This window comes from Mesocricetus auratus, unplaced genomic scaffold (genome assembly GCF_017639785.1).
Source record: "Mesocricetus auratus isolate SY011 unplaced genomic scaffold, BCM_Maur_2.0 Super-Scaffold_100799, whole genome shotgun sequence".
NCBI lineage: Eukaryota > Metazoa > Chordata > Mammalia > Rodentia > Cricetidae > Mesocricetus > Mesocricetus auratus.
Genome location: NW_024429272.1, coordinates 83,514 through 101,086, shown reverse-complemented (window position 1 = coordinate 101,086; position 17,573 = coordinate 83,514). Strand labels below are relative to the sequence as shown.

The 17,573-nt window shown below is 42.8% G+C and overlaps 1 protein-coding gene across 4 annotated transcripts; it reads right to left on the bottom strand.

Annotated features, from left to right (window-relative positions):
• Positions 1 to 9,922: 9,922 nt before the first annotated feature.
• LOC121137938 (disks large homolog 5-like) lies at positions 9,923 to 16,417 on the bottom strand. 4 transcript variants are annotated; one of them, XM_040740821.1, is made up of 7 exons: positions 16,229 to 16,417; positions 15,314 to 15,473; positions 13,953 to 14,102; positions 12,899 to 13,082; positions 11,626 to 11,738; positions 10,908 to 11,004; positions 9,923 to 10,550 (listed from the first exon to the last, which is right to left on the bottom strand). In XM_040740821.1, exons 1-6 carry the CDS (start codon positions 16,365 to 16,367, stop codon positions 10,917 to 10,919), a joined length of 834 nt encoding a protein of 277 aa, XP_040596755.1. In that variant the 5' UTR covers positions 16,368 to 16,417; the 3' UTR covers positions 9,923 to 10,550; positions 10,908 to 10,916. The 4 variants fall into 4 exon arrangements, 3 of the variants coding, with proteins under 3 accessions (XP_040596755.1, XP_040596754.1, XP_040596756.1); XR_005875197.1 differs by lacking the exon at positions 11,626 to 11,738; XM_040740820.1 differs by having other exon boundaries at positions 9,923 to 11,004.
• Between the last annotated feature and the right edge of the window lie 1,156 nt (positions 16,418 to 17,573).

Here is a 17,573-nt window from a genome sequence, read left to right as displayed (position 1 = left end):
GAGGTTATACCTACCTAACAACTAAAGTACCAATAAATACGCACACACACACACACACACACACACACACACACACACACACCCTCCACATATGGACTCACTCATCTAGGTATTCTTTTATGCACCATCATTATACAGACAGATCCCCTAGCTGTCAAGACCTGTAATATAAATATGCAAAGACGAACACACACACACACACAAAAACTTAGGTTTCCTTTTTAGTCACCCCATCTACAGACAAATGCCACATATATAACTGCCTGTCCAAAGCAAATATAAGTATACACAAAGACATACACGAAAACACACACACACAAACACACCGTGGTATCACATATTTAGGCATCCTCTCTCCTACAGACAATTGCCACATATATAACTATCTCTCAAGACCAGATATAGGTAAACACACACACACACACACAGTATCCATTTGGTCACTCCCTCTCCCACAGACAGATGCCCACAAGATGTCAACACCTGTTATATAACTCACACACACACACACAAACAAATGTATAAACACACACATCTAAATATCCGTTTAGGTAACCCTCTCCTACTGAAGTATCCCACACTCATACCAAGCTGTCAAGACCAGTAATGTAAGTATACATGCCCCCCAACACACTCACCTCTAGGTACCCTTTTAGTCACCAGTTCCTTCAGACAGATCACACACACATGAATAACTCTCAAGACCAGCTATGTAATTACACACACACACACACACACACACACACACACACACATTTTTCTAACTATTCTTTTAGACACTCCCTTCTACAAAGCATTTTAGATACCCCCTCTATTCCAGACAGGTCCCACAGGCATAAATAATTGTCAAGACCAGTTACGTAAGTATACACACATTTACACATATAAGTATCCTTTTAGGTACACCCTCTCCTACAGACAAATAACACACATAACTAGTGGTCGAGACAAGCTATGTAAATACACACACACACACTCACACACATTTAGGTATCCTTTTAGGCACCTACTCTCCTAAAGACAGATCCCGAACACGTATCTAGCTGTCTAGACAAGCTATGTAAGTAAACACAGACACAAACACACACACACACACACACACACACACTCCTAAGAATCCTGATAGCCACCCCCTCTCCTAAAGACAGATCCTACATACAAAACTAGCTCTTAGGACCAACTATATAAGTATACACAGGTATCATATAAGTATATTTTTAGGTACCCCCTTTCTTAAATACATATCCCACACACATAACACACACATACACACACAAATCTAGGTATCTTTTATTCACCCGATCTCCTACAGACATATCCCACACATATAACTAGCTCTCCAGACCAGTATTTATTCACACACACACACACACACTCACACACAAACACAGATGGCTTGGTGTCAGGTTCTATTTCGGTATCCTGTGTGATCTGTTTAAGAGAGTATATGGCTAGCTGTACAGGAAAAATGGACTGAGTGTGGGGCTTCAGCCATAAGTGAAGGGAAAAATAATGTAACCTAGAACTTATCCCTGTTTTGTGTGCATTTGTGAATGTGTGCATGTGTTTGTATGTATGTGTGCATGTGTGTGTGCTTTGTGTGCTTATGTGTGTGTGGTTGCTTGTATGTCTGTCAGATCCTACTATGCACCAGCTAAAGTTGCAAACTTCACTATAGCACAATCCCCAAATACACACATGTTCACTCACACACAAACACAAAGCCATGTATGTACATGGCAAGATGTCAGTTCCTGCAAGATACTACTTCCCCTGCAAGAGAATACTAGGCATGCATGCATGCATGCATACATACATACATACATACATACATACATACATGCATTCACATACACAAAGGGAGAAGTGTAGGGTTGTATTATATACCACATCCATTATAGATGAAGCCCCATAATCAGGCCTATGTTTCAGTTCTGTTCAACTGTTAAACAGATCACGTACACAGGACTAGGTGTCAGGCCATGATAGATACCTCCTGCCTTAATCTCAAGGTTCAGTACACAAACATATGTACTTGAACAATACTGCTAGATACCCCTACCCTAGTGACAATATGCTCAGTACATAAACATGAACACACATACATATGCACATGTACATATACACACATACATGCTTGCACACATGCACATGTGAATACACACAAGCATGCACAAAACCACATGCACGCATGCTGGATAAACCCCCGGGGAGGATGACTCTACCTTAAGTGCCCAAATTTATACTAATTAAAATTGGGAATTTTAAATCTTAATTAACAAATGTAATTAATTGGCTATTCTAACTGAAACCATGGTGCCTCCCTTTTGAGATCCCCTCTTAACAGGACTGCAACAGACAGGTCTCTTACTTGAGAAACAAAGTGGGTCGATAGCCCTCAGGATTATGACCCTGCGCAACACAATCTTTAGCCCTAGTTTGCCTTTGCCACATGAAAGGCCACAAACCCAGCACCATTTTCTTACAAAGCAGATCATGCTTTACTTGTTAACAGACAAACCCTCAGTGCAGGCCTGATTGAGCCAGCAAGACAAATGAGTTATCAATGACAGGTACGTCCTGGGTGACATCTACCAGCCTAAGACAGAGAGTTTATGAGGTCCAGGCAGACTTCTCATTGACGGGTTGCATAGATGTTAATGTTCCAGGCAACCTAAGCCATACACTTATTTTCTAATTTTATATGAAAGAGGGATTTGTTGCTCCCACCTCCATCGGAGTATGTTGACTGCTTGTTACTAGGAGATTTTAGCAAAACACTTCTTGTCACCTCCTCCCAGTAAGGCTTGCATGGAAGTTCCTGTTTATTGTCTAAAGGTTTATTCGTGGTTTTGGCCCACCCTTTTTCTGGAGGGCCCTGGGAACATAGGCTTCTGACCTTGGTGTTTTTCCACCATATCTGACTTTGGTATAGAAGGCTCTACCACTGTAATAATAAATGGCATTCTCTTTGTAAGAATGAACCGCTGTGTTTGTCTTTATTTTCATTCTTAGCCCTTAGCCTCAGATCATTGTGAAGTATAGTAACACTGAAGCTGCAAACACACTGGCAGCTTGCTACAGTGGGGATTTTGGAGGGGGATGTGATGGGAGGACTTGGGAGGAGGGGAGGGAAAGGGAGAAAGACCTGGGATTGACATGTGAAGAATCCCCGTTTCAAATTTATATTTAAAAATAAAAAATGGAAAAAATGGGGTACACAACTAAATAGACAATTCTCAATAGAGGAGTCTAAAATGGCCAAGAGGCATCCTTTGCCATTAGGGAAGTGCAAATCCAAACAACTCTGAGACTCAATCTCTCACCCAACAGAATGACTAAAATCAAAAACACTATTGACAGTTTATGCTGGAGTGGATGTAGAGAAAGGAGAACACCCCTCCACTGCTTGTGGGAGTGCCAACTCATACAGCCACTTTGGATATCAGTATGGCGATTGCTCAGGAAAATGAAAGTCAGTCTACCCCAAGATCCACCAATTCCACTATTAGGCATATAGCCAAAAGTTGCACTTCATACAGTATGGACATCTGCACAACTATGTCCATAGCAGTATGGTTTGTGATAGCCAGAACCTGGAAGCAACCTAGATGCCCATCAACTAAAGAGTGGGTGAGAAAATATGGTGCATTTATACAATGGAGTACTACCCAGCAGAGACAAAATGGAATCTTGAAATGTGCAGGCAAATGGATGGCAGTAGAAGAAACCATCCTGAGTGAGGTAGCCCAGTCACAAAAAGGTAAAAATGGTATTTGCTCACTCATATATGGATTTTAGACAAGGAGCAGGGCAATGCCAGCCTATAATCCCACAGCAAGAGAGTCTGGGGTGCAAGGAGGACCCTAAGAGAGATATGCATGTGCTGTGATCTCCTAATTGGATTGGGGGGAGAAGGGGAAGGAAGAAGGAGATGGGAAAAAGAGAAGGGGAAAAGATGAGGGCCAAGGATGACATGGGAGAGCATGAAGGTTGAGCCACGATAGGAATAGAGGAGGCAAGGAGGGGAAATACCATAAAATAGGGAGCCATAATAAGTTGGAGGAGAGGTCTGCCACTATTGAGTTCTTCACAGATCTAAAAGAATGACACCAACTAGCACTAAGCCAACCTTAAATGCGAATGAAAATGAGGACTACCTTATATATCTTCCTAGAAGTCTCAACTCATGGCTGATTGGAGGCAGTGACAGACATCCAATGCTGGAACCCAGTTGCAAAGAGGAGCGATGACCTAAGGAATCAACATCATGATGGCGAAACTAAGAAATGCAGGTAACTAAACAAGGGTGTACACAAGGACCCCAGACTGATGACTGAGGGGCCAGCATGGGACTGATCCAGACACACACGCCCACAGATCCTGGGTGTCAGAGAAGTGGACATGGAAACCTGTGGGACCTCAGACGGTAGAGCAGTATTTCTTCCTGGCATACAGATCCACTCTGGGAACCCATCCCACTTGGAGGGATGCTCTCTCAGCATGGACACCTGGGGGAGTACATAGGCCCTGCCGGGCTAATGTGACACACTCTGAAAATCCATCATGGAAGCCATTGCCCTCCCAGGGGAGCAAAGGGAGGAGGAAAAGTGGGTGAGCGGTTGGGAGAACTGGGAGTTGAGAGGGGAATGGAGAAAGAGGGAACTAAGAGTGGCATCTGTAAAATGTTAAACAAACAAAAGAAAAACAACAAACTCCAACAAATCCTTAAGACAAAATATCCCCGAATATGGGACAATGTGAAAAGACCAAACCGAAGAATAATGGGTAAAACTGAAGAAGGCAAAGAAGCCCAGCTCGATGTTGCAGAAAACATATCTGCAAAATCACTGAAGACAACTTTCCCAACCTGAAAAAGGATATGCCTATGAAGTACAATAAGCTTCCCGAACACTAAATACAATGGACCAAAATATTAAAATAAAAGTGCCTTCGCCACATAATAATCAAAATACCAAAATACAGAATAAAGGAAGTATTAAAAGCAGCAAAGGAAAAAGCCCAAGTAACATATAAAGGCAAACCTATCAGAATTACACCCAAATGCTCCATGGAAACAATGTAAGCCAGAAGGTCCTGGGAAGATGTTCTACAAACACTAAGAGACCACAGCATCTAACCCAGACTACATCTCCCAGCAAAACTCCCAATCACTATAGATGGAAGAAAACAAGATATTCCATGATAAAGTCAGAAGATAATAAAAATATTCAGTAATTATTTATACTATTTCTAGTGCAGTTTTGGGGATCAACTGAAAACAGCTAGGAATGAAGCCATTTTTTCCCATCTATTATGAACCAAGCACTGCTCTAAGCTTCCACAGAGCAGAAGGCTCTAAGGTAAACACCGACTGCATGATGGCAAGGAAGCCAGGACCAACCTTTGCAAAACAAGGATTCTTCCTTGCTCCGCCCCCGGAAAGTTGTAACATTGTTGCGAAAGGAAAACAACCTCAGCAAGCAAGGCAGAAGGGCAGCTACTCTTACCAAGGGATATTCTTGGCATTATATTGAAGTCTGAAAGATTATAATTCAGGAAGAAGGCAGCTGGCAGGCTCATACCAGTCTGAAAAATCATTAGGAAACGTTTTAAAGATGAGAGTTCTCACATCTGAACTATTACTAAGGCTTACAAGTGAAAGATGAGATGTAATGGTGTTCTTAGCTACTGGGGCTGGGTTGATGTGTTTCTTTTTGGTTTTGGTTTTGGTTTTGGTTTTAACCAGACTTTCATCTTCAAAATAAGTTTTCATTTAAATTAGAAACATGCATGCTTCACACATCAATCCCAGCTCCCTCTCCCACCCCCCCTTCCCTTATCCTTCCACCAGCCTCCCTTGCTCCACACTAAATTCCCACATCATTCCCCAGGGAGGGTCAGGCCTTCCTTGGGGGAATCTCTAGAGCCTGTCATTTCACACAGGGCAGGACCTAGACCCTTCTCCATGTGTCCAGTCTGAGAGAGCATCCCTTCATGTGGAATGGGCTCTCACAGTTCATTCATAAGCCATGGTAAACACTGGTCTATTGCCCAAGGCCCCAGTTTAAACTCATCTGTCACCTAAACAAGTATCTGGTATCTTTTGTTCTACCTACATAGTCACTGCGCTGTTGTATTTTGTTAATCCATGCAAAACATTTTCTTGGCTTTAAATTATATACGAACAAGAATTTGCAATAATAATATTCATTAAAAATTAATAATAAAAATACTAATAAAAAGAACTGAAAATATCAAAAATGGAAGGAATCTCTCCTGTTAGAGTGTAGGTCCATGTGCTCTGTAGGACATCTGAGTATTCATGTGGCAGTGTCACCCTGCCTGGTGCCGCCTGCCAGGAACTTTCTGGATGCCTCACGGATGCCTCCTTGGCTCAGTCCAGGGAGATGGAGAGCAGCTTAACCTGGTCAGGCCAGCACTACTGTGGCTGGCTGAGCTCAGGAGCAGCTCAGGTAGCTACTCCAATCAAACACAGTGTCCTGGAGCTGGGGATAGCATGGAACTCATATGACTTGGACAGACAGGACAGCAGCTGGAAGACATATGGGGATAAACAATATGCAGGAGCCTAGTGGGGGTTCCATAGGGAGGAACAGGGGGCCCATCAGGCACTGTGAAGGCTGTGGTATCAGGTGGAGTCCTTGCCAGATGCAAAGCTGTGAAAGGAGATGGCCAATGGTTTGATGAAGCTACTCAGCTCCAGACTCAATGGAAACTGTGAGTTTCAATCAACCTCCTTGAGGGTTGGGAGAAAACAAAGCCCTCAATCATGCATGGTGGTGACATGACAGGGCGATGAGAAGCCACACTCAGAAAGTTAAACTGCAGTCCCCAAGAGACCCAGTGATTCCAGGACATGCAGTAAGTGTCCACAAAGAACCTTGGAACATGAGTGTCATAGCGCCTTTCCTCTGATTAGCGCTGGGGAGAAATAATTCAGATGTCCATCTTTCTAAGAGTAAGAAAGCACAATGTGGTTAAACTTTTCCATGGAATATTGTTCAGCATGAAATAATATAGGCATTCACTTGGAAATATCTAAGACAACTTCTTGTTACTCAAACGAATCCCTGGCACAAACAGTGCTGGCAATAAAGTCGTGTACCACCTATGCCTGGCTTCAGTAATCCTTTAAAACTGATAAATACAGTCATAAAAGTGGAAGGATGCAAAACTGACACACAAAATTCAGTATTCTTCCTGTATACAATGATAGAAATACTGAACGTGGCGCGATGGCCTGGGCTTTAATGCTACCTACCATGTTTGAGAATAAAGTTTGCCTTTGGAGAGAACATGTGACTTGGGCTCAGGACTGGTGTGTAGGGGAAATCTAGGCAAGTACTACTCTACTGAGGTTCAGTGCCATGATGGTTTGAGGGAATGTTCCATTGGCTCGCATGAGGAGGGTTTCCATGGTTGCTTATTGTTGATGGTCTGAATATTAACAAATAAAACTAAATATCGTCATAAAAGTGGAAGGATGCAAGAGTAACAAACAAAATTCAGTATACTTCCAGTATACAAAGACAGACATACTGAGAAATGAATCAGGAAAACAGTCCCATTCATAGTACCGTTTAACATATATAAAAAGATATATTGGAGTACCAACATTTAAAAACATGCTGTTAATAAGAACAGCTATGGAGTACACTAGAGCAATCCTAAACACATACATGACCTTTGAAACTGATGATCATAAAGACCTAAATAAATGGAAATTCTTAACATTTTGTGGATAAGTAGGTAGTATGAAACAGTTATTTTGCTAAAGTAGTAATGCAAGAAATCTTTAATTAGAAAATGTGTATTCAATCAGTCACCCGTTTCTGAGGTACTTAATGATCTGACAACAATCGTTCTGTCATATGACAAAGGATAATTGCCAGAGATGGATCTCTGGGGACTTGGGTAGTAGACTAGTGTTCACCATGACATACAAATGAATTGTGGGAGCCCATTCCACATGGAGGGACACACTCTCAGCCTGGACACAAGGGGAAGGGCCTATGTCCTGCCCTGGATGAAATGACAGACTCTGGAGATCCCCCCAAGGAGCGCCTCACCCTCCCTGAGGAATGATGTGGGCATTGGAAATGGGGAACTTGTGGAGGAACAAGAGAAGAGGGTTGCCATTGTTGCCCACCCAGGAAGGTCCTATGTGGAGATGCATTATACCCTGTTGCCACAGCCTGCCTACCATGACACCAACCAGACATTCATTACTGATGGAGCAGATGAGAGGAGCTAAAGTCAATACTAGTCTGCAACTTCCATCGCTGGGGTTAGGAGCCTGTGTATGAGACATGGGTGTGTGATGGACAGCTAGTCTGTAGTGATGAGTGGAACTCCTGCTATGCACTGCCCTAATGGTCATCGCAGCAGTAGTCTTTGGCAGCCTAGTGTGTGGGTTATTGCCAGCCATCACTCAGAGCTGCAGCTCACTCCATGACAAGTGCACTCAGGACTACAGCATCGTTGCACCCTTCACCCAGGTGGAGGCTGAGATCATGCAGCAGCAGGCAACTCTTTCCTACAGACAGCTTATTGCCCAGGGTGCCATCCCACTTATAGAAACTTCCCTACAGAGAACCCTAATGCTATGTGCTGAGAAACCTTCATTCTGTGCTCCAGACGTGTGCCACTTTATGTCCCAAGGCGGTATGTACCACCCGCTTTGTCATTGAGTACATCATCTGGTTGGCTGTTCCCTACATTTTGTTTGACTTCCTTAAACCAGTAACACAGCTTGCGACTCAAGGACCAGATCCCAGGTCACTGCTTCTACTCTTCCCTCAGAGGCCCTGCATAACAGCACAGGTCAAAACCTGAGGGTGAGGCAGTAGGAGAGCAGGATGGGGACAAGTCTCCTCCACTACCCTTCGAGGCCCCCATGACATTCCCAAGCATACTTCAGGCTTTGCTAACATCTCTGAGCCCAAATACCAATAGTATCAGTGCATCTGTGTGCCTCCCTGGTGTCTGGGGATGTAAGATGCACCGAGGATAGCTCCTACACTGTGTGTGGCCCCCATGACTGACTTGGACTCCTGTTGGATATCACACAAGAGTTCTGGCCCCAGAGGATGAGGATAATGTATCACTAATGCCACGGATTGAGCAAGAAGTCTAGGTAGTTTAAGCAGAGTTAGAGGTCCTACATATCTTAGGTATGCCAGCAACATTTGGGACTCTAGACACAATGATGTACCCCTTTGGAAGTCACTAGGTGTCAATAAAGCACTGTTGGCCAATAGGGAACCAAGATAGGTGGGACTAGGAGTCAAGCAGGATTCTGGGTAGGAGAAACACAGGAAGTCAAGCTGTAACTGCCATAGGGATAAGAAGCCCAGAAAATTCTCCGGTAAGAGAAATACTTAGATTAACAATTATGGGGTAATTTCTTTAGTCAGAGCTAGCCAGTAAGAAACAGGCAAGGCCAATAGCTTCTTAATTAATATAGCCTCCTCTGTGTTTATTTGAGACTGATGCGGCTCTGGAACCTGGCTAGCAGGAAGGCTTCTCTTGACAACTAGGTGTCTCCACTATGCTATCTGGTGTACTTCAGGCATAGAGAGATTCTTCTCTGTATACTTATAGGCTCGACCATCACCCTCTGCCCAACTTGTGATCCAGGTGGCTGTATTCAGAAAGATTCAACTGAAATCATTGGCTTGGATTCCCCATCCTCCCCGATCCTCAAGTACCCTTACGTACCAGATTTCAGTTGGCGTAAGATTTTCAAGCCACAAAATGGATTACAGTTTTTTCCTCCGGAATTTGTAGGTTACATGACCAAATTAAAGAACATAATTGCTTTTGTAAACCAGTTGCGTAATTGCCCATTAAATAAAGCAAAAATGAAATTGAATCATAAACTTCCCACACACAATGAAGAGTTTAAACTTTTTATTTATTTAAATATAGTCATTTCCACTGGAGAAGCCCTAGACACAGCCTTAAATGATGTGACAAACTTTGATGATCCCACATGCAAGGCCTAAATCGATGGGGTGCAGAAGGTGGATGGGGCACTGGGTTGGCAGTGTATGATAGGCTGGGAGGGAGAGATAATTGGGAACCACATTAAAACTACATTGTTTCTAATTTAAATAAATCTCCAGGGAAAAAAGGAATAGTCATTGCACTCAGTAGGGAATTAACAGGACATTTTATATATAAAATATATAGCTTTAGCCAAATATCAATATGAAACAAGAACAAAGGGCTTCAACAGGGCATGGAGTACATAAAACATATAATCTTAATAAAATATCAAACACAAAACAAGAACAAAACTCAGATCCAAAGGATCATAAAACGTGAAACTGGAACAACAACCCCAAACCACGAAGAAACAGTGAAAAGCAGTAGCTTCAGCACTGGACAGGATGAGAATTTTGAGCAGAGACATGTCCTCCCTCCATGTTGTTGAGCTCCACTTGCTGGTAGATGTGTGGGCTCTGAGTATTTCTTGGAAGGTATTTTGGATCTCAAACTTCTTTGTGATGATTTTGTTACTCCTGAAATTGAGACAAGAAACGCATGAATCAGACATTGGACATACCAAATAACTTAGCATAATATTAGCATCACGGGTGAGATTACAGCTAGATTGACAGTTCTTATGGTGAGGTCTTGATTCTATTTTGGAGAATGTTGTGATTTTTGCTTTTCTGTGGCTTCCTTTGACCTCCTTAATTCTCTGAAAGTGTGCTGTGAGATAAAGAAAGGCAGTCAGTTCCAAAATCACCATTGTTCTGTTACCAATTAGACCAAACCAGGGTATATTCACACATACAAACATAGATTTGAGGAAGAAACGCCTCACCAAGAATGCCATTATTTGTGAAAATACAATGCAATGGTGGCTCACTTGCCTGTGTCTCTTAGTGCTCGTGGAACCGCAGTTCTGTCTGCAGGGTGCTCTCATCATGGCCTGAAGCCTTCTCTATCTCCTGTTGCAGTTTTTCTGATCTGGAAGAGGAAGGACCAGTCAGAGAGCAGTCCTAGTGGGGTCCTGCATTGTCAGCTGTCAAATGTGACTTCACAAATACTCGACTATGCTGAAAACTGTAGCATTGATCACATGACAGTAGTCGTAGTTTATACCCCCAGTGAATAAGGGTCACAGAAAAGCTTGTCCTTGAATTTGTCAGGCTTCTACCAGTGTCGCTGGCTGATCTGAGTACTGTATGTATGTGCTATATAAAGAAAGAACAGAACATTCTCCAACACACCATATTAAATACACAAATAACAGCAGAGTGGAGAAACACAGAATATTCATGGTGAGTTAAACACAGACCACATCATTTTATAGGCAGACATAAAACGACATTTCAGCTTAGAAAACTGGTAAGGCCATGGGGCACTCTCATGCCGCATATCCAGACAAAACCTTACACAAAGGCCTACATCATCAAGCCTATTACTTCCTAGTGAAAAGTTCATGTTGCCCGGAACAGCAGAGTATTCAGACGTGTAGTTTCCCTGGTGTTGCCTGGAGCCTTGCCTATTTCTTGCACAAAAGGCAGAAATCAAAAGTAGAAGATACTGACTTGAACCTGGCTCCCAGTTTCAACTCCTGGCTCATACCTCATCTGGGAGACAGTCAGGTAATTCTGCAGCTTTCCTGCTAAGGTCTTTTTCTCAATGATTAGCTCCTCCTTTTGCTGGGACTGTAGATTTGCCTCCAGTCTCTGCTGCTCCTGTTCATTAGAAGATTGTGATCTTAGTAGAGATTTGAGCATAGGTATGATTTCACTCTAAGACAAGTGCAAGCACACACAGAGGATCTCGAGGAAGCTTCTGTGAAGGTGGATTCCTGTTTCCGGATAGAGACTGACAAACCAAGTGGTCTCCTCTAAACACCTTCCACATGCATTGGATAATAACCCCCTCAATTTCCTCCACTGCCCTCTCTAGGTGATTGCATATATACAGCTGTGCACACAAACAGAGACATGGACATATCAATAAACAGAGTGACAGAGAAGGGAAGAGAGGGAGAAAGAAAGAGAGAGAAATAGAGACTCTGACAGGGAGAGAAAGAGAGAGGGATAGAAAGACAGACAGACAGACAGATAGCCAGACAGACAGAGACAGAGGTGAAAAGAGGGCAAGCAGATAACATAACAGCCCCTCATTTTGAAGATTTCAACATACAAAACTCTAAGCCTGTCTTCCAGGAATTCCACATCCCTGAAAACCTATCATCTCCATACTATAATCTCCAGGATGGGAGAATTTGCCAAAGAAACACACAGTAAACACTACTGGCAAAGGCCCACTGGAGGTTCTGTCAGTGTGACCCAAGTTTTGTGCATGGTAAGAGAATACCTTTGATTCCAGAGAATATGAGGAAGAAAGGCCACATGCCATCTAATGAGCAGACAAAGAGAACCACTGGATTGACATTGTCTCCTTGCCTGGCAATCTGCTTCTCCTGCCCCGCTGTGATATCATACAAACTTGCAAACCAAATGAGCCACAGGAATTGGAACTAACACCCTCAAGTGTGTACAGAGCACCACTCCCAATACAGTGTGATGTGGGACTGTGAAGTTTTATTGACCCATCACCCTGCTTGAACTGCAGCCTCTAGTACAGCAGCAGGGTGTATGTGGCAATTGGTACTCACAACAGACTGCCTTCGTAGTACTACTGATGCATGGACAATGAAATGAACAGTTGGATGTCATGAAAGCAGAGGATGAAAAGTGTGTGTGTTTGTATGTGTGTGTGTTTGTGTGCGTTTATATGTGTATAAATTATAAGTAAATCCACAATTTTGTCGATGGACAGACACCCTTATAGTCCATGTGTAAATAATGATGGACCTGACCCTGACCCAGCTGCTTTTCTCTACCTGATGCTCCTGGGTCTGGAGGTCACGGATGACTCGCTCTTCTTTCTCACAGATGACTTTCAGTTCATCCAAGTAATACTGGAGCAGGATCCATTCCCCTAGCACCTTCTTGGTCTCTTGCCTCAGCTTCTCCACCACGTACTGCACCTGAGACTTCTCCATCTGGAGTTGTTGCTGCAGATTGCTAGAAACACTCTCTGGATAGTAAGACCTTGACTCTCTTCCAAACACCCCTGCATCCATAACCCATCAATTCAACGGGACCTCTGGTTACCAAAGGTGACAGAGACAAGTGGTCAATGCAGCCATGACAGCTGCTCTCAGAAGGCCAAAAGTAGAGAACTAGAAATTCCAGTAAGAATCAAACTATTTCTGAATATGCCAAAAAAAGAAACCCAAGATTCTCTAATTCTGTGGGTAGTTCCTTCAGTGCCCTTAACTGACCATGGTAATGGGGCCACATCAGAAGGCAGGGGACAAAGCCACTCAGAGGGATGACAGGACACTCAAGTGGTGTAGAAGTCCAATATGGGCTAGACGCCTATGCTTGAGAACCTTCCTGACACCAATCTCATGCTGCATAATATTCCTCTACTTAGAGAAGTCATCCTCAAACTATGGGTCATGACTCCTTTGGTGATGGCATTACTCTTACATGGTTGACCTCTCAGATTTCCTGAATAATAGATTCTTACATCGTGATTCATAACACTAGCAAAATTACAGTTAGGCAGTAGCAGCAAAATCTATTTAATGGTTGAATATCACAGAAACATGACAAATTGTATAACTTCGTGATAGTATAAGGAAGGATGACAATCAGTGAACTGTAGTCTATTTAAGGTTGATAGTCTGGGGCTGGGAGGAGCTAATTGTCTCTCTCACAATTAGCAAAACTGAGTGTCATGAAAGCAAGACCAAGATCTGCATGCTAATGATTCTTTCTAAAAGCCAAAATAGCTAGAACCTATCTGTGGACTCTGCAGTACAGACACAAAATAGGCAGAGATGGACTTTTCACAATGCTCTGGTCCCCTGCAACACAGACACTTACCAATAGAAGCATGATTCCTCGGTGATCTCATGGAATCTTTCCAAGGCTTCCTTGTTCTCATTTTGCAATCTCTGTAGGTCATCCATGACCTGCTTATGCTCCATCTGGAGATTTTCATAGAAAGGTTTTGGCCGATGATAGGATATGGACCTTGAAACAAAAATTTCCGTGAACAAACCTTTCATAGGCCACATGAATTCTGGCTGTGTTCAAGGCTACTGGAGCCCATGGAATGCCACATTCAGTCTCCTTGGAATATCTGGTGCTTATTAAATATGCTGTTATAACCGTAGGGCAGCAGAAACATCATGTTAACTTGAAGAGAGGTGGGGATGCCTGAGTTCTTTCACTAACACTGAAATAGCTGGCTAACACTGTCCCTAGTTTCTAATTCATGGTCTGGGCGCACAAAAACAGGGTATAATGTTTTGCTTCTGTATAAAATAAAAATTCTTAGGCTTGGTGTCTGTAAATGTAGAGGCCAAAAATCACACCATGAGCATTTTTGTGGATAGGACTAAATGTTTTTCTTACAGAAACTTATCATAGATTTATAAACTAATCAACGGAATATCTACATATCACTAAAGTGAGCATATTGGCAGAACTGTAATGCTAAATGTGGGGATACCAATGCAAATCATGGGTATCCACTGGGAACTTAGAGACAGAAAACACCACATGACCAAAAACTGTAACCTTATGGCAAGGTCTAGGGATGTAACCTTGAAGAAATGCACAACCACCCAACCCACATATGTGTTTATTTGTGTGTGTGTGTGTGTGTGTGTGTGTGTGTGTGTGTGTGTGACAGATACAGACAGAGGGAAAAGAGAGTGAGAGAGACTGTTACCAAGAGATACTAAAGAAATGATTGCAGGTGTGGTATCTCAGAGCAGACCAAAATGTGCTTGGATCTTTCTCAGGGCTTGTAACCATACAATGAGATGGGTGACAGGGCTTTCCAGCTGCTCCATGTTGTGCTCATCACATATCATCTTCCCTGGCATGTAAAGAGTCACAACCAACTAACAACAGCTAACATCTCATAGAAGCTGCCACTTGACGGGATGTGTCCAAATGCATGCAGGCAACTCATACCGCTTTTTCAGTCTCTGAGTTATGTGTCTCAGGCCATCGGCTCTGGTTTTCTTTTAGAGGACACATAATAATATTGTTTCCCCATCTGACTCCTGCCCAGGTTTCAGGTGCTCGTTATGGGAAGCAATGAGAAACACGGTGATGGGCAAAAGGATACCATGAAGGTGTACACACATAGGGCCACAGAAATTAGAGAAAATAAACAAAAAGTGAAATTGTGCAACCACGATTGTCAAGGTGGCTTCGGAAACAATGAATACCTGTCGTCAGGGCATCCTTCAGTGATGGAGATGAGGCAATCCCTAAGCTCCTTGGTTTCCATGGCCAATTGATCCAGCTGTTTACTCATACCCTCCATCTTCTCATTCATCTCTTTCTTAGTGACTAGGGAGGAGGTAGTTGATGGTTCTACAGCAGCCCCTGTGGGTAGAGGAACACGAGTCAAGTTGTATTATGCCAAGCCGTGGAGGATATACAGACCACTCTATACCTGTGACTCAGCGACACACAAATGGATTTTTACCCAGGCTTGAAATGTCCCTCCAGGGCATCTCAGCTCTCCCATTTCTGAAGGCAGTTGGGATTGTCAACCATCTGATTTTCTCGGCTGCCTCAGCACATAATTCAAGTTAACTAAGACAGAAATGTCTAAGGCTCATTCACAACTGCAGGCTCTCAATTCAACCTGCCTGTAGAATTCATAAGTCTGTGGGTTTAGAAACCATAAGGCAATTAGCATTGTCCACAGGCACTCATGTCTTTTTGAGATTCAAATATCACCAAGCCAACTCACTGACAAGTCAGGAGACACAGAGAAGGTGAACATTACTTAAAGATATCCACTGGCTTGAAGTACAGTCATGACCTGCCAGTAGCTGAGCACACAACACCAGTCCCTCCCTCATGCTGGTCTCATTTGATCCTGATAATTCAACCATCTCACACTTCTTCAACATAGAAATATATGTGGTACAAGCAAAATAGCTTTTTCCTTATTAGGTCCTGGCTACTGGGAGAGACAAATTACTACCCAGGAATCCGTGCCTTCCAGGAGCCATGTCAGGCACTGATGGGCAATTTCTTCCCAGAAACCCCAGGTCCTGTTCCCCATTATCAATGTCCCAGCTAAAAGCAACCTTCTCCAGAGAGCTCCCCATTTTCTACTTAGGACTTACTGTTCTTCCTTTTGAACCATTTCTTTCTTGATCCTTTTAAGTGAGGTTGAAAGGCAGGCCTCTTCTGCCTCTCCCTTGTCTCTTTGCCCTCTCCATACTGTCTCCTAAGGAGATTCCCCAGGCTCTCCAACACGTTCATCCTCGAGGAAACTGAAGGGCTCTCCAAAGGCAGTTGGTGTTGCTACAACACAGATGACATCACAGGATTCCATAGGCTCCAGGATACATTGGAATATTCAGGGAAGGGACCCGTGATGTCATGTGGAAATAACATGGCCTCCCTGATAATCAGTTTTCCACATAACTCAGCTGAAATCAAGTTTTCCTACCAAGCATTCTCTCTTGGCTTACAACAAAAACCCTGCACCACCAACTTATTCCCAAACCAGAGATTCCTGGTTTTTTACTAGAATATATGTAGTACTTTCCAGATCAGGAACTCACTGATATCTCCTACTGAAATTATTTGGACAAGATTATCATAGTTGATAAATTTATTCATGGCAAAATTCTCCCTCTTATTGGAAATTATTGATTTGATGGTGAGAAGTAATCTTTTAAAATGACTTCTTAGTAAAGAGTCTACAGAAATTATTTTACAGTAGGTAAGTTGCTTCTCATTTGCTCTTCATGAATGTTCACTGGCTTTATTGATTACTTGGTACCTAGAGGAGATCACTATTCAAAGGATGCAATTGGAAGTACTTTTATGATACACCATTAGTCATACGTAAAATGGCATCTAAAATTCCAGGAGACATTGGCATTAATGCTTTCACAGATGTTTGTGAGAAGGATAACATACATATATTTATATATTAGTTACTCATACTCCACAAAAGCTTGTTCCGTTATCGGATGAAGTTCATGGCATAGGTATATCGTAGGTTATTTTTGGGTGGAAGAATTCACTGACATGAAAAACCGATTAGCCAGGGTCAGCTCTAAGAACTTCCAGTCTCAGCTGTTTGCCAAGAACCAACTGGAACCCAGAGAGCTTGCTGCTCTCTCCACAGGCCTACATCCCACACGGCCCTAAGTACCTGTGGCCATGCCCAAGTGGGTGTGGTGATCACCACCGGTACCTTCTAGTGTACCTACTAGTATTCTATTCTGATTTCAGTCTAAAGAAAAGACTGACTTTTGAATTAAAAATATGCAATCATGGCACAATTCAAGTGTGTGTTAGCAGAAGGAAACTTATGAACATTAACCCTATAGATCTAAAACAAGTAAAACAATAAGAGTAAATTTCAATAATGACGTGTCCATTCCTAGGGGAAAGGCATAACACATATTACTATAGAGCAGTTCTCAGCTGGAAAGTTCAAGTCCTGTACCTAAT

Coding starts and splice junctions, on each gene's coding strand:
- LOC121137938 (XM_040740820.1), bottom strand. CDS start 16,367: ATGAACGTGTTGGAGAGCCTGGGGAATCTCCTTAGGAGACAGTATGGA. Junction 15,474..16,228: donor ATGGTTCAAAAGGAAGAACA/GTAAGTCCTAAG, acceptor CTCTACCCACAG/GGGCTGCTGTAGAACCATCA. Junction 14,103..15,313: donor GAAGGATGCCCTGACGACAG/GTATTCATTGTT, acceptor TTTTGTTTCAAG/GTCCATATCCTATCATCGGC.